Genomic DNA, 25,922 nt, shown 5'->3' on the forward strand with positions numbered 1-25,922 from the left:
TGAATATAGACAATGAGGTAAGATTTGGAGGAAAACCCCGGCAAAGCTCTTCTACCCTTTTAACCTCCATATTGACTAGCGAAGCTTGTGATGTCATTTGGACATTTCTGCTTTCTTCATTATTTATATTTTACAGCAAAAATAGATTTGATAAATATGAAGAAAATAAAGGGCTTTGTAGAAATTTAATTAAACAAGTAATTGAAAATCTCCACACGTAAGTTGAAACCAATGATACGAAGATGACCTACGACAGATTCTGGTCGACGTTGTCCTTCTCTCTTTCTGCTAAAAATAAATAAATAAATATATTTTTTTGGTCTCCGTCTTGACTGTCAAAATCTTTTATTTATTTTTATATATATATATATTTTGGCTGCTTACCAATAGGCAATTATTTTACCTATTTTCCTTGTATTGATGATGATAGATCGACAATTTTTTGCCTAGCTTTCTAACCACTTGCTTAAAACATGGAATTATAGTGGAATATATAAATTTGTGAAATTAATTAATTTTGGATGAAAATTGGTGATCTGAAATCTAGTAAAATAGGATTTACAAGAGTTCTGTAAATTTATAAAAAAAAAGTCCTTTTCTTTTCTGAGGAGATAGTTTCTCCTTTTATCTCTTTTCATTTGTCCGCTAGTGACGTATAACAGACTGTCATCCATGGGCCACCTGTCTCTGCCATGTTGATATGGACGTACGAGAATATCAGATCCCTGCCCCATACATAACAGTATCTGATTCTCCCTGAACGCGCATGCTAAAGGCCCCACAAGACAGATGGGTCGGTTTCCTTCTTAGTTTCGAGCTGAATCGGAAAATAAGATTAGAACTGAGTCCAAAAAGAATCTGTTTGATGAGCCGTATAGGCCGGACTGGTCTGATTGAGAAATTTAGGTGGAGTCCCATCTGAAGGCAGAACGGGCTGGACCTGGTTCACGCGGGAGACTTGAAGGCTCCTAAATAATGGGCTACTATCATACGTCTGACTCCAGACCGAAATGAAAAAATCCAGCGGTTATAAAAAATAATTAAGCCATTTTCACTTCATTAATGGATTTATTTCTTTCTTTTGAAGCATTTTGCCCTTGTATATATACACAAGAAAAATTAAAGGGAAAAGCTTGATAACATTTACCAGTAATTAATGTGCATTTCAATTTGTCAAAGTAAATTAAATCTCATAATAAATGCTTGATTGGGTTTTTTTTAATAATTTTTATTTTTTTACGCATATTAAAAAAGATATTTTTAAAATTTTGGTGGTGTAGAAGTTGAAAGTTGTATATATTGTGGATTTGTTCATATGTCTGACTTTGTTCTTTAATATTATTTTAATGAAAATTAGGTGTTTGGATAGATACCCATATCTTTTCAAGCAGAGAGAATGCACATGGTTAATTCAACGTGAAGATATTAGATCATAGATGATGCATGCAGGCAATATTAATATTAATATTAATATTAATAAAAATGATGGTTGCAATTCAATATAATTAATTATGAATTTTCCATCCAAAATAAAATTGATAAATTTGAGCTAAATAAAAAAAATAAAATCCTGCCTTTTTGCCTCCTTTAAATCTTTGTTCGGTTTAGTAAACCTGCATTGACCAATATTGTTTGCATTATTTACTACAAATCTATGATTATTTATATATATATATTATGAAAAAATACGTACAGATGATGGTGGCAGATTAGTACCGTGCATGGTTCTGGGAAGTTTCACGCTGTATGAAAATGGAAAAAAATTAATATAGTAGATAAATTTGATTTTAATTTTGATTTTTTATTAAGAATGAATCGAAATTATATTAAATAATCGATATTATATATATATATTTTTTTTAATATAATTTTATAATTTATATTACTAAAATTATAAAATTTTATTAAATGAATTTAAATCTTAATTTTATAAATTATTAAATAATACATAATAAAAAATTATAAATAAGTAAAAGTATAAATTTAAGAGTTATTTAAAATTTAATAAAAATTTAATTGTTGTGTGTATATATATAATTATTTTTATATTTAAAGTATTTAATTATTTTTATAAATTAAATTATTTATATAATTTAAATATAACTCTTTTTTTCATAACTATTAAATGATTATTAAAAATATTGTAAAATATTTATCTAATCTAATTAATTATATTTCTAACAATATAATTTAAATGATTTAATTAGTTAATCATAATTTATTTTATATATTATTTCAACTATAAATTATATATTAACTAATTTATCTTCTGCTGGTTAGAATGATGGATTTAGAAATTAAAGTCAGGAACTTAATTTTATTTTTTTAATAACATTTTCAATCTTACTGATTTCAATTTAAAGATAAAATTCTTATTTTAAATTTAAAATAATCGAAAAATATTATAAATTAAATCAATTTGTTCATTTTGTTTTTTTTTTAAATTTAAATAGTTTAATTTATTAATCATATTAATATTATTTAATTTTATCTACATTTAAGATTTTTTAAGAAAATAAAAAATTTAGCACATAATTTATTGAACTTATATTTTTTAAAATTTTAAAAATTTAAAATTTATTTCTACTTATTTAAATAGTGTAATATAAAATAAACATAACTATAACTTCTTATTGAAAAATAATTATATAAAATAAAATTAAATAACTTATCTTATAAATACTTTTTAAAAAAATAAATAAGATATTTAAAGTTAAAATCTTAAAAATTAAAAAAATATATAGAAATAAGATGATCACGGTAAAAATGATATTTGAAGTTGTAATTTTTTTAATAAGAGAATTACTATTAAATTCCTAAATTTTAAAAAAATTCACTAATTTATTTCTATATCAAAATCATTTGAGTAAAATATCTATTTATTTTATAAAATTAAATTATTTAGTATTTTATTAAAAAAATTATTAATCAATTTATTTTACTTTTAATTATAAAAACTAAATAATATAAATATTTAAATTTATATATACTCAATAATATATATAGTTAAAATTATAGAATTGAATAATATAAATATTTAAAATAGATTGATAGATCTTTTAATAAAATAATTAAAAATTTTAATTTTATAAAATAAAAAATATTTTAATTGTGTAAATTTTAAATAGAGATGAAGTAATAATTTTTCTTTTTTAAATTTAGAGACTTAATATTTTTTTTTAAATAATCTAAATATTGATAGATAATTTAAAAATTTTCAGAGAGAGCTGTAGCTCTCTTGACTCCAAGGTGGATCCGTCAGTGGCTGGCTACTTATCTCAAATGTACATTAAATTATTTTTTGTTTAATAATTTTTTTATTTTATTTTTTATAAAATAATATTTTTATTAATTTTTTTTAAAAGTATTATTATAATATAAAAATAAATAATAAAATAATAAATACTCATAATTATTATTGTTGAAAGCTTTCTACTGAATTTAAATAAATTATATATAAAGCCATCAGTTAGTAACGGAATTCAAAAGCATAATTTGGAGAAACTATGTAATTAATTAGTATATATTGGCCACTTGATATATTATATTGTAAATATTGTAACGAAATTAAAGATTAAAACTAAGAATGAGTTAATATAGTAATTAGTAAGAAATTAAGTGTCATAATCAGCCGTTAAAAATAGTCAAGGGTTGAGTAGGACCCATTCAAGGACTCAATAGTTTTGCGTGTGGTGTTTTTAGCATAAACTTCTGGAACCATAAGTAATTTAACCTAGGTTTCTTCTTTTTGCGAATCAAGAAATTTTAGTTTTTTTATCCTCTTGATGTCTGCCACGTGTAAACCTAACCTTAATATTGGTGTAACTTAATTGCTGATGTGTCCATTCCTTTGGAAACTGTACAGAAGAAGGTGGCAAACTCTCCTATGTATGTTTCCTTATTCTACGCACTAGTCTACGTAGGTTGTTATATTTTAGGTTTAATTTTTTTACCATGCCCAAACTACCCCTCTATTATGCATGGAAAAAGTTTCTTTTTTTTTTTCTTCTTTTTTAATCAAGAGAGATTCATTATTACTATTATTAATTAAATCTTTAATTAAATCAAAATATTATTAACTATTATAGCACTCAATGTATAATTCTTCAGGTAATAATTAATTAAATATTCAAAAAATATATATTTTTTTTAAAATAAGGTTTTCAGTAGGATATAATTGGAAAAACTTCCAATTATAGCATAGAAAACATCCATCAAGAAGAGGAAAAAAAATTATATTTTACACTTAATAAGCTTATATATTATATAATTTTCCTATTTCCAGAGATATACTACACGCCATCACTATATATATATAACCACTGCTTCTGTCTGTTTCCTTTCAGAATCAGTAATCCATTGCGCTTCTCTTCCTTCAGCTCAGTCGATCCAGCTTAAGGTTTTGATTCAGTTCGTTTGTGTTTCTTTAATTCGCAGAAGATCAGTTTCATGAATTTAAGTTATAAAATTTAAAATTTTGCATGTCCAGGGATGATGGGGAAATCTTCACCATTTGAGGACGAGAATGGTCTGAAGAAAGGACCATGGACGCCAGAAGAAGATAAAAAGCTGATTGATTACATTCAGGAACATGGTCATGGAAGTTGGAGAGCTCTTCCAAAGCTTGCTGGTTTGAATAGATGTGGAAAAAGTTGCAGGCTTCGATGGACTAATTATCTCAGGCCTGATATAAAGAGAGGAAAATTCTCTGAAGAAGAAGAGCAAATTATCATCAACCTCCATGCAGTCCTCGGAAACAAGTAATTTCAATCAATTTCTCTCAATCTATCTATATATATACATATATAGATATGATCTTATTTGTACAGATCTTGTCTGTCTCTCGCAGGTGGTCGGCAATAGCACAGAATCTGCCAGGGAGAACCGACAACGAAATCAAGAACTTTTGGAACACTCACCTGAAGAAAAAGCTTCTGCAAATGGGAATCGACCCAGTAACTCACAGGCCAAGAACCGACCTCAATCTCCTTTCAAACCTGCAACAATTGCTTGCTGCTGCTAATTTAAGCAATCTGATGAATAATGTTTATTGGGACAATGGTCTCAGGCCACTGCAGAATAATAATACAGATACTACACAGCTAGCCAAACTCCAGCTCCTGAACAATATGATCCTGCAATTTCTAAGTAGCAGCAGCAGCCCATTTCCAAATATGGAAGCTGCAGCAACTAATATTCTCGGACCAAATTCTGTTTACGAGTACCTTACAATGATCTCTCAGCTTGAAGGACTGCTCAGCAGCGGCGCCGGCCAGGCTCCTGCAGGTTATAATTCTCTTTCTCCGCAGGATCTCAGTCGTTTCCTACCCAGTTTCCCAAATGTAGAAACCCAGCAACCGCCAGTATGTGATGAGTATCATCCCATGAAGGACTCTAAAGTTGGCTGCAACGGTAATGGCCAACTGGGTTGTGATTCTTATGGTGTCTCCGCCTCAAACTCACCACTGCCACCTCTGGTTTCCGCCTCACCTGATGATCATCATCACTGCCCAACAATGAATCAAACAGAAAGCTGCAACAGGATCAACCCAAACGATACTTCTAACCCTTCTTCAACTTCAACCACGTTTGAAGCTTGGGGTGATCTTATGGATGATGAAGCAAGTGATACTTACTGGAGAGAGATAATTGAGTAAGTATAATAATATTTTGTCGATTTTATTAATAATTATATTAGATTTTTATAATTTGACTCATGAATTAATATATGCAATTTGCAGCCAAGCATCTTCTCAGCCATGGCCATTGTCATAAGAGTAGAAGATTAAATGCAGTTATAGGAGTTAGAGACGTGTACAATCCGTTGTTCTGATCTTATGAGATTTTCTTTTCTTTTCTTTTCTTTTCTTTTCCTTTTCTTTTTCCTTCAGTGTGGATTAAACATCTTTTTTTTTTATATATAATTAATGTACACACATGATCACATGTAAATGTGTGTAAAGAACAACACAAAAACAATATTATTATTCATGTAAACTTTCGAATTATTTTCTTAATTACACGATATTTATTGTATAATCTTTGATTAATAATTTCTTCTCCTCATCAATCCTTTTTTTATTTTTTATTTTTAAATTGAATTATTAATTTTCCAGCTTCTGCATTAAAAAAAAATGTACATGGTCGGCTGCATCGATGGTTAAAATGTGCAAATAAAAATTTTAAGATAAAAGAATTTAATTAATTAAAATTTTAATTTTAATAGAGAATTAATAAAATAATTAATTATGAGAAAGTAAAAAAATAATTAATAATAATAAGTGGAGTTCCACATAAGTACTGTGAGAGATATAGAATATGAATATAAAAAAGATCAGTTATTAGAGAGTATGGGACACGAAATTGAAGAAGGAAAAAGATCCATTTTATTATGAAAAAATAAAAATTGTTTTCATTTCTTTAAGGTAAGACAGACATAATGCGAAGAAACCGTGGCTTTTTTCTAATATGTTTGGATTATGTCTCTCTCATATTTGAACTTCAGAAATTGACCCTTAGTTATTCACTAATAATTAATAATGTTTCAAAAAATAAATGTTCATTAATTTAATAACTGAGTTACATAATAAAGTTAATATTTTCTTTTTTTTATTATAAAGATGAATATTTTAATATAAATATAATTAAAAAATTCAAACTCAAACTTTTTTTTAATTTATTTTCCATTGATTAACTAAGAGATAGTTAACTAATTGTATGTTGCTTATTACATAAAAAGTCAAGACTATTTGTTACTGATTAGGTAAAGATGATTTCCTTTAGATAAAAGCAAATGATGCAAATTATTAGCTAATATATATTAAATTACTTTTATAAGTAAGCTTATTAATTATTTTCAAGCTAAAAATTGGTCCCCCTTTAGACTTTTTCCTTTTTACATTCAATGTACAATACTCCATCAAATAATAACACATAAATTAATAAAAAAAATATTTATTTTATCATAAATAAATTATAGTATTTCATAAATCACATTAAAATTTTCATTTTATATATATATATATATATATATGAAAGTATATACTAAAAAATAAAAATAAAAAGCGGATGATAATTCGAGTTTTAAACTCGTGATTTATTTATTCAATGATATATCATTTTAACGAGCAAAAAAAAAAAGGTTTCATATCGTTGTATAGGCCATTAATTAAGTGTGAGCATTCTATCGATTTGATTTAAAATCAAATCGAATAAACTGAAAATTAAAATTTTGATATTTATAAAAATTGAATTAAACTAATTTTAATGTGAAATTAAATCAAATTGAATTAGTCTGATTTAGTTTAGTTCGATTTAATTTGATCGGTTTAAATTTTTAATAAATTTTTTATTTTTTACACTTTTTAAAATTTAATTAGAATATTTTAATATTAATATTAATATGATATAATCTCTTTATATTATTGAAAATAATATACTATTATTACTAATCAGTTCGATTCGATTTTTTCAATTTTTTCTGATCAAAATTGAATCGAACTGAAATAATTAAATTTTTTGAAATTAAGAACTAAACCGAAATTAAATCGAAATGAATAAAAAACTGAACTGAATTTTTAAATTAATTCGATTCGATCGATTTTTTTAATTTGAACCGAATACTATTCGAAATTATTTTTGATATTTATAATTTTTTACGTATAAAAAATGTTATTAAAGACTAAATTCATAGTAACGGTGAGAGAATGGATCCCAAATTATAAGATTGCTTCTTCAAATGGGATTAATGATGAGAGAGATAGAGATAGTAGGTGTTGTATTGACCTTTAAAAACAACTAACCTACCTACCTTGCCAAATTTCCATTTATTCTAACCTAAGTATTTTAGTTTACATGTATATTAATATTAATCTTAAATAATTATTAAAGGACATTTTATTTTTCCTTCATTGTTTCATTTATATGTAAAACAAACTTCCCTTCTCAACTGTTAGTTATGAAAAAAACTTGCCCAAAATGCAAATTTTCACTTTATGTTAGATTTGTTTCTTCAATATTTAGTCATAATTTCTTTCTTTAAACAATATATTATTTAGTTAAATGTATATTTGCAGATCTATATTTTAATATTTTTATCTATCAGACACCTCAATTTTAATCGTAATCTAATAATATCAATTGAATTAATCAATATAAATATCGAATGATTTTATATAAAAAATATTGATACATAGTTTTGTGTCGAGAGAAGTGAAATGATATGTATAATATATTAATTTAATAATATTTATTTATATTAAATTAAAATAAATATTCAATCAATTTTATTATAATGTTAAAAAAATTATTAAAAAAAGAAATTATCATCAAGTTAATAATTTAATAATCAAATAAGTAAGAGTTTAAAACGTGATCTTAATTAGAGTTTGACCTTCGAGGCAAATTTACTCATGAGTTTTAATGTGATACACGAGAAATCTTATTTTACTTTATTTTTTCTTTTTTATAATTTAATAGAATATAATAATTATAGCTTAATGATCAAATACTTTTTTTTTTAAATCTAAAACAATTACATTTTTTTAAATTTTATTTCATTAACAAAATTGTTCATTTATTTAATTAATTGGACAGTTTTTCGTTAATGGGAGTTTAAATAACCAATACAATCTTAAATTTTATTTCAATGAAAAAAAATATTTTATCAACAAAAAGATACTTAAGGAACATAATTGTTTTAATTAAAAAATTAATATGTAATTTTTCAATTTTATGTCAATATAAAATAAGAGTAATATGTCGATTTTAAATATTTTTTTATTTTAAATTAATTTTTAAATAAATTAAATTTAATCTAATTTTAATGATGATTTTTAATAAATTTTATAATAAAAATTATATAATTTAATTTTTTTTTATTTTTTTTCTAACTTTAACTAATGAATAAAGAATTTGTTAACATTCAAAAACAGTAATGTATTTTTTGGCAGTCGGGTTTTGCCGTACTGCAACATCCAGAGGACAATATTGTCTTCTCAGCAATATCCGTCGCTGGCTATTCGGCATTTACCGACGGATTTCCCACTTATATAAATCCTTGTTTGAAGCCCTTGTCGTAAGATTAACGACTACTTCTAACTTTAGCAATGGTAAAGAGCGGCGGTGGCAGAAGAAAATTGAGGAGAGATGACGCTTTAGATAGCAAATGAATTGAGTTTAACTAAATTTTAAAGCGTTTAAATTTAATTTATTAAAATTTTTTTAAATGTGAGTTAAATTTAAATTTTATTTATATTATATTTGAATTAAATATTAATAAATTTAAATTTATTTTATTTAATAATTGAGTTTAAATGAATTAAATTTTTATTAAATTTAATTTTGAATGATTTACGAATAATTTAATTTCGAGTTTTAATTTAAAATTAAATAATTTTAATTAAATATATATATATATATATTAGCTCATAAAATTATAAAAAATCGACTTTTAAATTTTAATAATTTTAATATTTATAAATTTTAAGAGTATAATTAAATTATATAGAATTAAACTTTATAAAATTTTAATTTATCTCATAAATATTTATATATAATTTAAGTGTATTTATCTTATAATACTAATTTTAGTCTTTTTAACGATACTGTTCATAAATTCGTTTGCAAGTTTACTCATATATTAGAAAAAAATTAAATTTACAAGTTTTAATAAATCAAATACTATAGAGTTTAAATTTAACTCGTTTGCTAAACGAATTTAAAAATTAAAATTAAATTAAATTAATTTAAAAATTCAATTGAGTTGAATTAAATTTTTATAAAATGAAATATCAAATGGCTCTTAATATTGCTAATATTTGCGACGGTTTCTCCAACCAAAAAGCGCTAATATGCGCTTGAAATGGTAAATATTTTTTATCGTTAGTATTAAAATCCATCGATAAATTCATTAGCTAATCCTTAATATACCATTTTAGCATCATGAGGTAATATTCTAAGAGTATCTAATAATTTGTTCATTTGTTGTGAATATTAATTTAAATTTATATTTAGTTTAAGTTATTTTTTTTATTAAAGTTGTTTACAATATTATTTAGAAAACTGAAGTTTTCATTGTTATAAAAAATAAGACCAAATGGTATTTTTAAATAATCATTATATTCAGTTATATAAGCAAAATTATAAAAAAATTAATATAAAATAAATGAATTATTTTTAATTTATAGAAACTATTAAAATAAGCATATTTTCAATGAGTTTTTTTTTTATCATAACAAAAAACAATGCCAAAAAAAAAAAAAAGAAATTTTCAAAGGAAATGCAATAATCTCAAAAAGATAAGCCGTAGACGATTCCCACCGGTCTTAAACCCTAGCGCCACTTGAACAAAACCAGCCTAGCAAAACCCTCGCTCGCTCTCTTCAGGTCTCCCCTTCCCCCAGCCTCTCAAGTAATTACTGTTGCTTCTTCGATTCCTGTGAAGAAGAAGCCCTATATCTACACAGGTTCTCATAATTATCTATCTAAATCAGACTGCTTTTCATGGCTTCGGCGCAAATGAAGAAGAATTACCGATGCGTTCCGTCGCTGCAGCAGTTCTACAGCGGGGGGCCGTTCGTGGTGGCATCCGACGGCGCTTTTATTGCTTGTGCTTGTGGTGAAGCCATCAAGATCGTGGATTCAGCCAATGCGTCGATAAGGGCGACTATTGAAGGTGACACGGAGGCCATTACGGCCTTGGCACTCAGCCCCGATGATAAATTGCTGTTTTCTGCGGGCCACAGCAGGCAAATTAGAGTCTGGGACATGTCTACTATGAAGAGCGTGCGCTCATGGAAAGTAAGTTTTAGTGGGAATTGAACTGGGTTTTGTTTGTTTAATGGGAAATGAAGAAAGTACTAGAAACTGGATTAACTGTAATTTAAAAAGGAAGAGAGAACTATCAATTTGATTTCGAACATCTACTTATTTTATAAATCTTTAAAATTTGATAAGATTGGTTCATTGGGTATTAAGTGTTGAACGACGTAGGTTTCGTGTCGTTTTTTTCCATTGCATGGTTTTATTGCAATGAAAGCGTCCAAGGGGGAGGGTGGAAATGGAAGAATTGTAGGTGACAAAATGGGTGATGTGAGACGCATGGTTGTTTCCAGGAAGAGCTAATTTTTGAACTTATATGTATATTGGCAGGGCCACGATGGTCCTGTAATGGGCATAGCTTGCCATGGGTCTGGAGGCTTGCTGGCAACAGCAGGAGCTGATAGAAAAGTCCTGGTTTGGGATGTTGATGGTGGCTTCTGCACACATTACTTCAAAGGCCATAAGGGGGTTGTGACAAGTATTATGTTCCATCCTGATACAAATAAAATGCTTGTAAGTTTCAAAGCTGCTAGTTGAAAGGTGTCTTATACTGTTATTTGCTTCGTATTATTCTTTTTTTTTTTTTTACTTATTACACTTCATCTTCTAAGTGCTTTTGTTTGTTTGAACTGTTACACTCATATTAAATGCTGAGCTTGGAAAGATTTTATAGCTTGAACCATGATAACCCAGTTATTATAACTCCTAACTGTAAGGAGAAACTTAGATACTAGAATATACCTGAAATGTCCTGCAGTCCTGCTAGAGAAGAAGTGCCACAAAAAAAAGCTTTTATGAATAATTGAGGAAATGAGATATTGTGGAAGAAGCAATCGTCTTGCTGCAAAACTTTGCATAAAATTACAGAAGCCTATGAGAGAAAGCAAAGGCTTAAGCTAGGTTGTGTTGACAATAGCAACAAAATAAAAATTTTCATATCAAGGAAATTGATAAAAAGGTACCAAATATACTTGAACATATTATATGTTTGATGCTTTCCGGAGAAATTAAATGTGGTGTACAAGAGGTGATCTACTAGAAAATGGAGTGAATGGTTAGAGGCACAAACCGTTTTTTCTCTCATCTGTTCACCCCCCTTTAACAAGCTCCCTTGTGGTTTATTACTAATTCTTTCCATGTTTTATGGAGTTCTGCTGTTGGATAAGTAGATCTCTATACCGGTTGATATTCATTATATATAGCAAATTTCCATGTAAAAGGACATATCTTAATTACAGTTCTTATCCCAACAAGTGAATTATTCTCCACTATTCTCTTTCAGTCATTGGTTTAACTTTTTACATGCTTCTAATGTAATAGCTTTTCTCCGGAAGTGATGATGCGACAGTACGAGTTTGGGATCTTGTAGCCAAAAAGTGTGTAGCAACATTAGAAAGACATTTTTCATCTGTGACCTCTTTGGCGGTATCTGAAGATGGATGGACATTACTCAGTGCTGGAAGAGATAAGGTAACATTCTGGCTAATATCACCCCCAAAATTGTAAAATATACATGTCAAATGTTAAACATGCCTGAATCTTCTTCCTTAAGTACAGATGATAATATCATTGAATAGATATGCATAGCACTTTAAAATGCAAGAAGTCAAGTAGGTTTGTTGGTCTAAAAAGAGGATAAAGATAACTTGAGATCTGGTTGTGGTAGTGGTTTTCATCAAGTTTTATTAGTGTTTCTTTTTAGTTGTCTTTTGCAAATGGCTGTTAGATGATGATATATTGGCGTAGGCAATTTGTTAACTGGAATACCAGATACTAATTATTTTTTTTAAATATTTTAGGTCGTGAATTTGTGGGATCTTCATGGCTATATCTGCAAGATGACAATTCCAACTTATGAGGTGATGGAAGCTCTCTGTGTAATTGATTCTGGGACTCAGATTTCTTCATTTCTGGATTCATACGGTCAGCAGATTGGAAAAGGCAGAAATGGATCATCAGCAATTTATTTTGTCACTGTTGGTGAACGTGGGATTGTAAGGATATGGAACTCTGAATGGTACTAATATATAATTTCTTTATGAGTAATTGTATGAATTAACAGGCATTGGTGGCTGCTCAGCCATGTTTTTCTTTAATTGTTGAACATAATTTCTTGTCTTTAGATAAAAGTGAGGTCTGTGACTGTAGTTTTTTATATGTTTTGACAGTGCGGTTTGCATTTATGAACAAAAGTCCTCTGATGTTACTGCCACCACCCCAGACACTGATGAAGCAAAAAGAGGCTTCACGTCTGCTACTATGCTTCCTTTAGATCAAGGATTGCTTTGTGTGACTGCAGATCAGCAGTTTCTATACTACCTACCAGTTAAACACCCCGAAGAGAAGTTCAAGATAGAACTGAGCAAGAGGCTTATTGGTTACAATGAAGAGATTTTAGATATGAGATTTTTGGGTGAGGAGGAAAAATTTCTTGCTGTTGCTACAAATCTTGAACAGGTTGGTGGTTAGACAATTTTTTTAACCTATTACCTAAATCATTTTATGTGCTGGTGTATGGAAGGAGAAGGGTTTAGGTACATATGTTTGAAAGTAGCCAATTGAATTGTATTTAATTAACAGTATGTATCAGTTGCCATAACTATCTGGCTATCTGCTAAATGGTTAGGATCAAATATAGAATTAATTGTTTGTAAGGAAGGAAAACACAATTTTTGGATGTTGGTATGATAGATATGATATGCATTGAGCATCTGACCATTGTTTTCCAATTTTCCTGTGTTCATCGATATACTTAACTATTCCTTATTTTATCATGGGGATAATATTTTACCATCTTGCATATGGATCTAGAGAATTAGAGTACTTCAATTATGCATGCATGTGCATTGCTGTCACTTCTAAATTTCTTTCTGAAGTTCTGGTTCCTAATATGCATCTCAATTTAATGCAGATTCGAGTGTATGACCTTGAATCTATGTCATGCGCATATGTATTGACAGGTCATACTGAAATTGTTTTGAGCCTTGACACCTGTGTATCAACATCTGGAAGGACACTTATAGTTACAGGAAGTAAGGACAATACTGTAAGTTTTCTGTCCTTCTGATAATGCAATGTACAAGACTTGCCTTAATATATATATATATATATATATATATATTTTAATACTTGTGTAATGCTTTATGAAAGTTCTGTAATGGACTAATTCTCTTGGTTGTTGCATACATAGGTGAGGTTGTGGGATACAGAAAGCCGAAACTGCATTGGTGTTGGCACAGGTCACATGGGAGGTGTAGGGGCTGTTGCATTTTCAAAGAAGTGGAAGAATTTCTTCGTTAGCGGCAGCAGGTAAGCACTTTTTTCTGGTATATTTATTCCCCGATTATGTCTGTAGGCTGTACTTTGTTGTCTTTTACACAATGTTGCATGAGCAAATAACTATTCTCAGGGGCGATATCCAAAACTGACTGGCCAGTTGTTTTAAGAAGTTATGATCCTAGATTTAGCTTGCAGTTGCGTGCAGTAGAATCAGGGCTATTGTGCTATATACTAGTGGTTGTGGCCTGCCGCGACGTTAATTCAGAAAGGCAACTAACTAATGAACATGAATACATCAAATAAAGATGTTGAATCCATACTGTATATTCATTGTTATCAATCAACTTCAGTTAGTAGCATAAAACAAAAATGGAGATTAAAAGCCAACCTTATTGTCGGCAAAAGGAGTTGGGAATGCTGGTGAAAGAGACCTGCCACCATAAAAAAAGATGTTTTATATGCTTGCATTTCTGTTATTAATAATGGCTGTTAGGCCCAGTATTGTCACCTAATGCATGTTACATACGTGATGATTTAATTTAATGGCTGTTATTTGAAGCCATGGTCTTGTCTAGTCATGAAATGTATATTATTCTATCCGTCCCATTATTTTTTGTCCACTTTGTTTTTTCACATATATTAAAAATTACAATTTTTTTATTTAACATTTCAATTATATCCATCTTAAATACATTAAATTTTATTAAATACTAAGAGATATTTGAAGTAGTTTTTTGGAAATAAGACAAAATTAAATAGGGTTATAATAGTCAATTCATATGTTACTAAAGTCTAAAAAAGGAAGAGGACAATAATTTTGGACAGAGGGAGTAATTTGTTTCATCATACTCATAATTAATGTGTGTTTCATGAGACTCATGATCAATGTGTGTGCTTATAAAAGTACTAGCTTTTTTTCTTTTATCATATGGATGTCTAAGAGAATTAGATGTGGAAAATGCCCTCTCTCCTTCTTTTCATCCAATTTGATACCAATTCTAAGTGTTCTTTTCCTGAAAACAATCAAGCTCATTTTAGCTGGCCATCATCCCACTATTCATAATTTGGTTTAGGTAAATCCTGCTTTTTTGTTTGTTTTATTTTTTTTTAGCAGTCCGTGAAAGTAATTCTGTTTTGGATTAAATAAAAATATTTGTTTATATATTCTTTAAATTTCTTTTAATTTTTTCTATGACAACAAATGGGCCATGAATGATTCTCTTGCAGTGATCGCACCATCAAGGTATGGAATTTCTTTGGTATCTCAGATGATGTGGACCAGCCTGTTAATTTGAAAGCAAAAGCAGTTGTTGCAGCGCATGATAAGGATATAAACTCTCTGGCTGTTGCGCCAAATGATAGTTTAGTTTGTAGTGGTTCTCAGGTCAGTAGCATACAAATCAGTGGCTCATAGTTCTCTGTTTTTCTTTTCTGGTAGTTAACAAATACAATTTTTTTAGGACCGAACTGCTTGTGTCTGGAGGCTTCCAGATCTAGTATCTGTAGTTGTACTTAAAGGGCATAAAAGAGGAATTTGGTCTGTAGAGTTCTCACCAGTGGATCAATGTGTCATCACAGCATCTGGTGATAAAACTATAAAGATATGGGCTATAGCTGATGGATCTTGTTTAAAAACCTTTGAAGGGCACACATCAAGTGTATTGAGAGCATCATTTCTTACTCGTGGCACCCAATTGGTTTCATGTGGTAATGGATCTTACTTTTCCTTAATGGAATTTGGTCTTATATCTTTGGATGACATTTAATCTACTTGATTATTATTTTTAGGTGCTGATGGTTTGGTAAAGCTATGGACAGTAAAAACGAATGAGTGCATTGCCACGTATGATCAACATGAAGACAAGGTGATGAATCTCTCTTATGTTTTTTGTTTTTTTTTGGGGGAACTATTCACCTCTAAAAATTTGTTATCCTGGATTCTGTCATAATTGTACAGATATCATGGGTTACATTTTTTATTTTTCTGGTCTCACAAATTGTAAACATTTGTGCACCGTCTGTATTCATGCTAATGAGCGCGAAATTGAAAAGCTAAGTGGCATTTACTGTCTTCCATGCATGAGTGGTGCTATCAGTTTGTGTGGTTGCAAAGGATAATAGTTCTGATGTACCCTGGATTAAATTTCAGTTTACAGAAGATTTTTAAGGAGATATATTGTTAACCTAGCATGTGTATGTTACGTATTATAGAAAGAAGTTCAGAAATAAGATTGTTTAGCCTATCATAGTTAGTTGTTGAATAAGTCAACAAAGGAGGACTGAGTGGTTATTCTGTTCAATAACAGATTTTCAAGTTGTTTGGCAGGAAGAGTAGTATAAATAGCTACTTCAGATTGTATGTGAATCAATCAGGAATCAATACAATCCTCTTCTCCCAAATCTCTCTCTCTCTCTCTTCTTCTCTCTATTTCTCTCTATACTCTTCTTCCTGTTCCCTAATCTTTCCTTGTTAGGTATTCTACCTAACTGTGTACTAATCTTTTTAATCAACATTAAAGGTGCATTTATAGGTTTCACTACTGTAATAGGAGTCACAACAACATATCAGCTTTTAAAAGTGGGTGTGGGAGCCAAAGGTACTCGTATGTCTTACGAGTCAAGTGGGATTTATGCTCAATAAAGCCTATTTCTACATGCGAAGTTGACATAGAAACTAATCCTGCATCAAAAAGAAGAAACTTCAGTACCAGTGAATAGAGGAATAACTGAAGTGCAAACAAATAACTTATGGTTCTCTTGAATTACTTCAATAGAGTATACTAACAAAAACGTGTGTGAGGTAGATAGATGAATGGGGCATGTCGTCCGGGACCAGCAGAGTCGTGTTAGTTATCATGTATAACATTACTTGGTACTTAGCAATCCACTTCCCATGAGTTACTTTACTGCCTAATTATATACTCAGTAGAAACAAAATTCAATTGTTACAGCTGCATACTTCCTATAGATGAGTGTTTAAGAAAAATATCAATAATAGCCAATTGAAAAATTGCTAATATTCCAAGGTGGCTGGCAAGCTCAAATAGGATGACGCAAATTATTAACTTGAACTTTTGAGCAACTGCTCATCCCAGAATTCTTTTAGCATGAACCAACTTTGTTGTGCTTTATTTTGCTCATTAATTTTTTGTTTGCAGGTTTGGGCCTTGGCAATTGGGAAAAGGACAGAAATGTTTGCAACCGGTGGCAGTGATGTGGTTGTCAATCTTTGGTATGACTGCACTGCTGCTGATAAAGAGGAAGCTTTTCGTAAAGAGGTGAATAATCTCCAAAACTTTTGGTGCCTTATTTCAGTTTGTCTCTTTAGCAAGTAAGAACTTGAGCCTATTTTTTCTGCAAGCTTATGTCCTCTCATTCCTTGCACATGGAATAACAAATATGGTATCAGTGTTGGATATTAGCTGAACAGTTGCTTTAAATTCTTATGTATTATTTTTCATTGTTAAATTTATTAATAATACAAATTGTCTTATATGATCCTGTTATGTATGCAGGAGGAAGGAGTTTTAAAAGGCCAAGAATTAGAAAATGCTGTTTTAGATGCTGACTACACGAAAGCTATTCAAATTGCATTTGAACTTCACAGACCTCATAAACTTTTTGAGTTATTTGCTGAACTGTGCAGGTCCGCAAGGATGTGGTAATATATGTAAATATGTCTGTTTTTGTTTGTATCTGCACTGCTATATCCTGCCATATTTCCTGCAGGAAGAGGGCAGCTGACTGTCACATGGAGAAAGCCCTACGTGCTATTGGTAAGGAAGAAATTCGGTTACTTTTCGAGTATGCTCGTGAATGGAATACAAAGCCAAAGCTCTGTCATGTTGCACAAAATGTGCTCTTTCAAGTTTTCAAAATCCTTCCTCCAACGGAGATCCTTGAGGTGATTGGCTGTGGCTTAATTTTTTAAAAATTATTTCAAGATTATATGAGAAATCATTCTTGGAAATTCGTTGACTCAAGTTCAATTAAGTGGGTTGACTACGGGCATAGTCTTCACTCTCCAGTAGACGTAATACAAACCTGACAACCTGTAAATTTACTTGTTGAGCATGCCTGATTGATGTTATTGTCTTTCAGATAGGAGGAATCGGAGAGCTTCTTGAAGGTCTTATCCCATACTCGCAGAGGCATTTCAGCAGGATAGACCGACTAGTGAGAAGCACTTTTTTGGTGGACTATATTCTGACAGGAATGTCAGTTATTGAGCCTAATATTCAAGCTGCAGAAACAAAGGATGGATCTCATATACCCTCCAACGAAACCGTGCTTTTAGCGGAACATGCTGAAGAAGAGCAACAGCAGAGTCCTGAAGTGTTGAAAGAGAGGACTCGTTCGAAGAAACGGAAATCAAAGCAAGCCAACAAAGCTAGAGATAGTTCACATAAGAAAGTGAAGGGTGAAGCTTACAAAAACTTAGCTGCAATTCCATTACAGGCATAGAACAGTTCCATTCCTGTAGCATACTTCTTGATTATTTCTTAGAATTGGCTATTGAGTTCATTGGAGAGGATGCAATTTTGACCATGTAATTGTAGAAATTATCATCCAGTTTTTCCCTCCAAGGAGTATTCTCCCAATAGCTATCACTTTGTAACTAAACAGTGTATGCTTAATTTTTGTTTGTATAAGAGGGATTTAGCAACTTCTATTCTTGGATAGGTAATTCACATAGATTTCGTTTTTTAGGACTTCCAGTTTTGTTGATAAACGAATTCAATAATTTTGGTGTTACTCAGCTGAGGCGAGTCAATGGTATTGTTGGAAGGTGCACTGGTGAAAGTTCCATGGCTTTCTGAATATCATTTGTATTCCCACGCAGACAAACAAATAATATAGTACAAAAAATAACTTATAGACAAAAAAAAAAGTCCAAAAGAAATATATAATGTAAAAATAGTTATCCGCTAATTAAGATGGTACTCCATCAGGACAATCAACGGTGCAAGGCCATCGCCACTCGTCTCTCAGCGGTTCTGAGCTTCAGCTTCACTTTCGTCTTCTTCACTCTTTCAGTCTGTGTCTTGCTTGTTGCGGTTAACAGTGCCAACATAAAATGAACAACTCGGTGATGAAAAGGTTTCTGGACGCCTCGTCCTTTCGCTCCTCGTCGAGACCCACTGCTTCTCTTCCTTTCTTGCTCTACCCGAGACGCGTGAGTTTTTTTTATTTCCTTCTCTGTCTCACTATATACTCGCTTGCCTACCTATGTTTTTTTATTCACCTGGTAGTTTTATTTCCTTCTGTCTCACTGTTTGGATTTATTGAGGTTCGATTTTATCAGTCTACGAAGTGACCACTTTTTAGGGGATTTTCGTTACTGGGTCTCTAATTTTTGAAATGGTTATGCTACTATTTAGTCATTCATAATTTACCATCTAAATTGGACATGCTTGATCAATAATGTCTGAAATCTAATGTTTGTTCTTTTTCCGTTGTGGATTTTTGCAGAATATAGTTTCGGTTTCATCAGTTGAGGAAGAAGATCAAACAGCCAATTCTTCTAGGTGAATCTTCACTTTATGACGTTTGCAATTAACTGTTTTTGTTTCGGAATCTAGCTGGAGTTTGTATTAGCTTCTCTCTCTCTCTATAGCTCAGGATCCTGGTGTATAATTTTATACAACTAAGAAATTTGTTGTCTTTCTGTATAATCATGTTGAATACTTTTCTGGTATTTAAAACTATATTAGTTTCTTGGTAATGCTACGAATTTGAAAGTAATACTAGGATTCTATGCCACCTTTTCCATAAGCTCATTTATTTTATATTAATTTCATATTGGAGATGAGGATTCTTTTGAGCATGCTGAGTTTAAATTGCGCTTATCAAACGGGAAAATGATAGTTAGAAGGTTGGCATGGTTGGTTAGCCTTTAGTAGAAGCAACTAGTTAAAGAAAACGTTTTTCTGTCGTCAAATGCTCAAAAATCAAAATGCTTGTTGATAGGGTTTTTACTCTTATCATTAATGTGTTTGTTTGTCTTCTTCTACCTATTATAAAGTGTTTATGTGATTGAGAATGTTAGCAAATTATAGCATATAACTATCGATATTTGATGTGTTCATATAATCATACTTTAGAATCACATATTTTGTAAATGTTTCTCAGACGTTATTAATGCAGGGACAGGGAAGACACTGGATTTTCATCTGGTCTTAATTGGGCTCTAGCTGGAAAAGGTGTAATTGTGAAGGATAAATCATTTAGAAACTTGAATACTTCTGAGCTACAACAGAAAGGTGCAACTGTTGCAGGTAAATCTTCTGCATCTTTTTTTTTTCCTAATGATATTTCTAAACTATAAATGACTTTCTCTTAATATATTTGTTTCCTATTAGAATCTTTGTCAGGAATTCCCGTTCTTGTTAGAGGAAATGCCCTCGGAGGAGCTTCTGAAATTTCCAAGCCACAATTTAGTAAACTGCTGAAACATGCATGTTTTACTCTGTGACTTCATTGTATTATACTGATGTATCCAAATGGTCATATTCTCTGTTTTCACCTATTCAGCTTTTGGTCTATCCATACAAGCGAAGATATGAGGACACAATTATGTGATGTGTAGCATGTATACTTATTAAATTAGGGTGGTTAAATTAATTATTGTATTAACTCTTTATACTCTGGTCAAGTAATCATTGAATTTCATGCAGAGCAAATGTTAAGTTTTTTGTTTTTGCCTAATTTAGTTAGGTATAGTGTCTCTTAAGAATTTTGAGTCTTAAAATTATTTTGTTCAAGGCCAAGTGAATCTTTTGCTAGTTATTAGAGTTCCCACATATTTTCATGTATTTACGTTCTTTTAAGTTGGACGGGGTCTTTTCTTTTGCTAATCATTATAAATTTTTATTGTAAGAGTTCTAATCTGTGTGGAGCATGGATACATTTAGAGATTTTCAATATCTATTTATATACTGCACTAGTTTTCTTATATAGTTTGATAATAAGATATTGATCATTTTGGATTTCTTTTGAGGCCTGCATGTGTAATCTTATTTCTCTCTCTTTTTTCTTTATCCCCCTCTCTGTTCTGTTTCTTCTTTTTCTTTTCTGTTAAATTCTGCTGCTACTGAACCTTGATTCTACATCTGTGAAATTCAATCCTTTCCTTGCTTTAGTTAGTCTGTAAACTTTATTTTGTTATTCCTGTATTTCCAACATAAACTATTTTTCTCGCATATTTTCCAACTCTTTCTCTAAAACATTAATTAACCATAAGTTTAAATTCTAGTCTCATATTGCTGGCCCAGCAAACATGTTGTTGCAACCATGCTTTATAATTCCAATTCTGAGATCTATTTCTTTCCAATTTCCATCACATCTTATCCAGTAAAGTGCTATTAAAATCTAGCCCTTTAATCTTTTTTCTCATAGTTGAAACCCTAAAATTCCTAATTTTATCAAGCCTGATCCCTCTACAAAAACACTAATTGCATATTGATCCACCTCCATCTTGCATTGCAGTATCATCTCTGTGTTCTGAATTTTTGGTTGAGAGGGAGACATGCTTGTACTAGGGTTGAATAACTTTAATAAACTAATATTTTAATTATTTGATGCATTTTCTGTTCTTCTACTTATTGTAAAGAAGTATTACAAAAGATTGCTGTGTGATAGGTAATGGTGTTTATTATGGAACATGTTGTGGTGCTTGCTTTTCTGCTACATCTGACACATTTATTTTCATTCTTGTTAGGTCACAACTCACATATCATCTGTCTCAAATATTTATGTTCATGATGGTGCTGTTGGTTCATCACTAAAATACGGTGCTAAAGTTCGCATAATAAGTGATAGTCCTTCTGCCATATTGAGTCTATCCAATGTACTCTGGAAAGCTCCCTCTCGTGCCATTTCCCATGATTCTTGTCCTTTGACAGTTTATGTTGCTTCATCCATAAGGTAATTTAACCTTTGTTACATTCGTTGGTTTATTGCCTCCAGCAGCTTATAGCTGTACCATTTAAGCTGCTTTTGTGAATGACTTTTTAAACTTTCTTCTTCATGATGCTATATTCATCTTCTAAGGTTACCCACCCTTGCTCACCAACTCAACCAATATGGAGTGAGTAGCACTGTACTGGTCTAAATCTTAGCTTCAAATTAAGCAAAAAAAGAAAGGATCATGTGGGGCTCTCAGCTCTTTTCATTCTATGAGATGCAATGAGTAAGCCATGTCCTAGTTAATATAAATATATAATGGTGACTACAGAATTGCCATCAGTGATATCAGCAATGAAATTTAGTTATAGCAACTTTGCAGGGCTGATTTGAAGCACTAATGAGGCACACTGTTTTATGCTCCTACATATTTGTTTCTCTGTAGGGATATATCTGTTTAATGTTAAAACTTCTGAAAGAATACAATTTCTAACATCATCTCTAGGAAGTTCTTCCTTGATGGGCTGTGATGGGTACATATGAGAATGTATCTTTTGTTGATTTCTTTACTTACACTTTTGTCTTGCAGCCAAGGTGCAGTGGATGCTGTTCGTCTGGGAGCTCAAGCAAATGAGAGTGTCATAGCTGCTGATATTGATCGTGCTTCACTTATTTTATGTGGTAAAGCTTTTTCTGATGCTAATGCAACTAAAATGGCACTAGCTACTTTGTCTGAACCTATCATATCTGCACGAGGCGGCATTCCTTTACCTGCGAGGTTAAATTCTCGACCCTTTGATCTTGTTTTGTTGTGGTGCAATCAACATCCACAGTTTACATCTGGAGGTTCTAATTTCAGGCTTCTGGTTTCTGATGACTCTGTGATTCTGCTATTAGCACCTGAGGATATTATCCAGAGCTGCGCAGCTCAGTTGGTCTCCACTGATGCGGGAGTTATTCTTTCTTCACAAGATGCTGCGCCATATTTTCCAGTTAAAAATTATTCGGCTCCTAGCCTTTTCAAATTCCCAGTAGGTGTTGTCCTTGTAACCTCAGACAGGTAATAAATCACATAATGTTCTGTGCACTTTTATATCTGCATAAGGGTATGGAAAAACAACATATTCCTTGCATCATAAAATGTAAAATTTTCATTGTAATCAATATAAAGATGAATGTTCATTGATTCGGAGGTTTTCCCCCTGTGAATGAACATTAAGGTACCCCAGTTCTACATGTTGCGCAGGAAGGTTTTACTGGTTGTATGAGAAGCATTATGAGCAGGGATGTAGTTTTCTATTTATAGTAGCATACAATGTAATTTGACATGTACCAAGAAACAACAAAATTCACAAGACAGTTGAACCATAGCAAAAATATTTAGCAAGTGTATCCCATTATTAAGTGTTAGAATGTTTTCAAGTTGTAGACTGTGTATGCTTGAGAATTTCGTTGAGGGAATATCTTGATAGCACTCCGAATCCAATCGGGCAACATTTTGGGAGAAGAATATGTCCTTAAAGAGGCCCTTAGTATAACTACTATTAGGTTGTGTTTGAACAGGCAGGAAATCTAGGGATTTGAAATGAAGTCATCTATGGAAATTGGATGCTAATGTGGATAAAATTTGTTCTGAGTGTTAATTTGAATATCTCTTCAAAATTTGGTCGGCCAATAACATCCTCTAAGATTTATATGATGAATTGCTTTTTTTTCCTTGTTTACAATTCCAAATCTCTGTAAGTGAAATTTGAACTGAAAACAATTTCAACTTGTCTAAACTCAAATTTCTTTAGAGCACTGTAGTTTGCTTTGGATTTGGCAATGAGTGAAAAACACATTATGACGTGATGAAGGCTAATTCAAGTACACACAAACACTTTTTATACATATATAAACTTTCTATTGATTGTACTTTGTATTAGAGCAGTTCTGGGACTATCCCATCTATATCAAAGCTCTCACCAGGCCAAGCAGCTTATCACTTCCTGGCTGGCTATCAAAATGGCAAATTCATGCTTGCATACAACAGGGGTCCTTCATCTCTTGATGCATTAGAACTCGCAAAGGCTTTTCTGTCAAAGGTCAAATGCAAAAACATAATTATTTAATGCGTCTGCACTTTTTCTTTCCTATTAATAACTAGTTTGGCTCATCAATGTGATTTAATTTATTTTTCTACGTCTAACTGCAGTTGAAGGATAACCAAATCTCGTCCTTCCTAATTAATGTCAGTGAAGGACAGAAGAGTGTTACAGGTAAGTGAAAATGTATGGTCTCAGTACTTCCATAAACCAAACCAATCGTTTGGAATTAAGAATTTCATAATAATTTAATTCAATTTATTGTTTTTCTAACAATTCTCTTATTTGAAATGAAAGAATTCACATTTTAAAAGAAGTTGAGAAATCTTGCATGATTTTATAAAAATTCATATGGATTCTTTTTCTCACAAAATGAATCACGCCAAACGAAGGGAAAAAATGAGTTATTCAAAAGAATTGTCTGCTTTTGGATGAGTTATTCAAGACTGAGAATAAGCAGCTGTTCAGAATAAATCCTCAACAACTGAAGAGTATGCTATTTTAAAGGAAGTACAAAGCACAGTGAAGTTAAAAAGTTGAGGACCGTTGAATCCATTTTTGATAAAGCAAAAATTTTCCTTTTCCCCAAAGAAATCCTAAATAAAGCTCAAGGCAAGACATGGTGATTCATTATTTCTTCCAAAAATATATTACAAAATTGCAAGTAATTTGGAGCATGCTCCATTCATCAGAGTTCTGATAATCAGGCTTCCACATTTGCCTTTGTTCATATACTTGGTTGAAAGATCTTCTGTGATATTAAAAATCTTGAATGTCTTTCTAATGTGTTAATTATTTTTGTTTGTTTGATTTTCTAGGCAAGGTTTTCCTGAGAATGGTGGAATCAGCTTTGTCAAAGGACATCCCTTCATTTCGTCCTAAAGGTAGCACTAATCAATCAATGCTCCCTTAAGTTTACTTGATTCCTCTCTTGCCAACTTGGGGATTTACCATACTGTACCTTGTTAGGTGGAGATCTCAAGGCCAAGTACAACAGCTTTTTATCCAATAAATTCCAAGAAATCCCAGAGGAGCTCTCATTTTGAGGGTTTAATACCTTCAATCCACACCCAAATTTTCAAAAACACAAAACAGCTGATCAGAAATGTCACCAAATCTCCCACTCTTGGGAGATGTCCTCAGCGCCGAGCAACATGTATTAGAGCATCTTTGCATTATTAGTGGTGATTGAATTAGTGTAATGAGGTCTCCATGTCTCTGGTCAGTCTGCACTCTGCAGGATCCCAATAGGCACCAGCTGCTCCTAATTGCTGAAATTAGCTGGCAAAATTTAGAGGCTCAGCCTCCTCCCCTCTGCATGTTATATTTTCTCTTTTGTCGGTTAAATAAAGATCCAGCTAATTTGTAGGTATGAGTCAAGAGTTATTACATCAACTACCTAATAAAATTTCCAAAAACTCTGTAAACTAAAAGAGAAAATTTATTAAAAAAAAAGAAAAAAAACCCTTTTTAAAAGAAACAAAAATTAATCATGCTTGCACTATTTATTTTATAATTATAAATAAACTTAAATTTTTTATTAATTTTTTAATTACCATAATTTCAGTCATATGCTAAATAAAAAAAAAAGAAAAAAAAAAAAGAAAGAAAGAAAGAAAGGACCAAAGTGTATTAATCACTTCTCCTTTGTCCACTTGTTCTATAAAGTCAAATCAGTTGAATTCTCGACGTGTCCCTTCTCCTAAATTACAATTAATTTGATAGGAATAGGAACTTTTTTGGTACAGAGTTCATCTCAGAATTAAATATCCTGCAACTATTTTGATTAATTATACATAAATTTTAATAAAAGAATGTAAAAAAAAATTAATA

General features: G+C 30.8%; 3 protein-coding genes across 5 annotated transcripts; all 3 read left to right on the top strand.

Moving 5' to 3' along the window:
- The first annotated feature begins 4,343 nt into the window (after nucleotides 1–4,343).
- Nucleotides 4,344–6,039, top strand: LOC110623562 (transcription factor MYB92). The gene is made up of 4 exons (XM_021768549.2): nucleotides 4,344–4,399; nucleotides 4,490–4,760; nucleotides 4,850–5,653; nucleotides 5,742–6,039. The coding sequence occupies exons 2-4, from the start codon at nucleotides 4,492–4,494 to the stop codon at nucleotides 5,773–5,775; spliced, it is 1,107 nt and encodes a 368-aa protein (XP_021624241.1). The 5' UTR covers nucleotides 4,344–4,399; nucleotides 4,490–4,491; the 3' UTR covers nucleotides 5,776–6,039.
- A 4,266-nt stretch (nucleotides 6,040–10,305) lies between these two features.
- LOC110622004 (transducin beta-like protein 3) lies at nucleotides 10,306–18,775 on the top strand. 2 transcript variants are annotated; one of them, XM_021766337.2, is made up of 14 exons: nucleotides 10,306–10,800; nucleotides 11,152–11,334; nucleotides 12,142–12,291; nucleotides 12,621–12,838; nucleotides 12,990–13,278; nucleotides 13,733–13,867; nucleotides 14,012–14,130; nucleotides 15,328–15,484; nucleotides 15,561–15,807; nucleotides 15,889–15,965; nucleotides 17,259–17,378; nucleotides 17,616–17,761; nucleotides 17,830–18,004; nucleotides 18,202–18,775. In XM_021766337.2, exons 1-14 carry the CDS (start codon nucleotides 10,504–10,506, stop codon nucleotides 18,562–18,564), a joined length of 2,676 nt encoding a protein of 891 aa, XP_021622029.1. In that variant the 5' UTR covers nucleotides 10,306–10,503; the 3' UTR covers nucleotides 18,565–18,775. The 2 variants fall into 2 exon arrangements, with proteins under 2 accessions (XP_021622029.1, XP_021622030.1); XM_021766338.2 differs by having other exon boundaries at nucleotides 10,307–10,800; nucleotides 17,616–17,746.
- Nucleotides 18,776–18,925: 150 nt separating this feature from the next.
- On the top strand, nucleotides 18,926–25,461 carry LOC110622005 (phosphoenolpyruvate carboxykinase (ATP)). Of its 2 annotated transcripts, none has more exons than XR_006351936.1 (11): nucleotides 18,926–19,276; nucleotides 19,573–19,628; nucleotides 20,248–20,378; nucleotides 20,463–20,557; nucleotides 21,821–22,026; nucleotides 22,595–22,783; nucleotides 22,865–23,065; nucleotides 23,936–24,089; nucleotides 24,200–24,275; nucleotides 24,908–24,973; nucleotides 25,059–25,174. XR_006351936.1 is itself a non-coding variant. In XM_021766339.2 (11 exons), exons 1-11 carry the CDS (start codon nucleotides 19,178–19,180, stop codon nucleotides 25,133–25,135), a joined length of 1,338 nt encoding a protein of 445 aa, XP_021622031.1. In that variant the 5' UTR covers nucleotides 18,926–19,177; the 3' UTR covers nucleotides 25,136–25,461. The 2 variants fall into 2 exon arrangements, 1 of the variants encoding a protein (XP_021622031.1); XM_021766339.2 differs by having other exon boundaries at nucleotides 24,200–24,263; nucleotides 25,059–25,461.
- Nucleotides 25,462–25,922: the final 461 nt, after the last annotated feature.

This window comes from Manihot esculenta, chromosome 9 (assembly GCF_001659605.2).
Source record: "Manihot esculenta cultivar AM560-2 chromosome 9, M.esculenta_v8, whole genome shotgun sequence".
Taxonomy (NCBI): Eukaryota; Viridiplantae; Streptophyta; class Magnoliopsida; order Malpighiales; family Euphorbiaceae; genus Manihot; species Manihot esculenta.

Bases quoted from the DNA above. Each gene is read 5' to 3' on its own strand.
- LOC110622004 (XM_021766337.2), top strand. From the start codon at position 10,504: ATGGCTTCGGCGCAAATGAAGAAGAATTACCGATGCGTTCCGTCGCTG. The intron at 11,335-12,141 runs GTAAGTTTCAAA...CTAATGTAATAG, and splicing joins CTGATACAAATAAAATGCTT to CTTTTCTCCGGAAGTGATGA. The intron at 18,005-18,201 runs GTGATTGGCTGT...ATTGTCTTTCAG, and splicing joins CTCCAACGGAGATCCTTGAG to ATAGGAGGAATCGGAGAGCT.
- LOC110622005 (XM_021766339.2), top strand. From the start codon at position 19,178: ATGAACAACTCGGTGATGAAAAGGTTTCTGGACGCCTCGTCCTTTCGC. The intron at 20,558-21,820 runs GCATGTTTTACT...CATTCTTGTTAG, and splicing joins TTAGTAAACTGCTGAAACAT to GTCACAACTCACATATCATC. The intron at 24,090-24,199 runs GTCAAATGCAAA...GTCTAACTGCAG, and splicing joins CAAAGGCTTTTCTGTCAAAG to TTGAAGGATAACCAAATCTC.
- LOC110623562 (XM_021768549.2), top strand. From the start codon at position 4,492: ATGATGGGGAAATCTTCACCATTTGAGGACGAGAATGGTCTGAAGAAA. The intron at 4,761-4,849 runs GTAATTTCAATC...TGTCTCTCGCAG, and splicing joins CATGCAGTCCTCGGAAACAA to GTGGTCGGCAATAGCACAGA. The intron at 5,654-5,741 runs GTAAGTATAATA...TGCAATTTGCAG, and splicing joins TACTGGAGAGAGATAATTGA to CCAAGCATCTTCTCAGCCAT.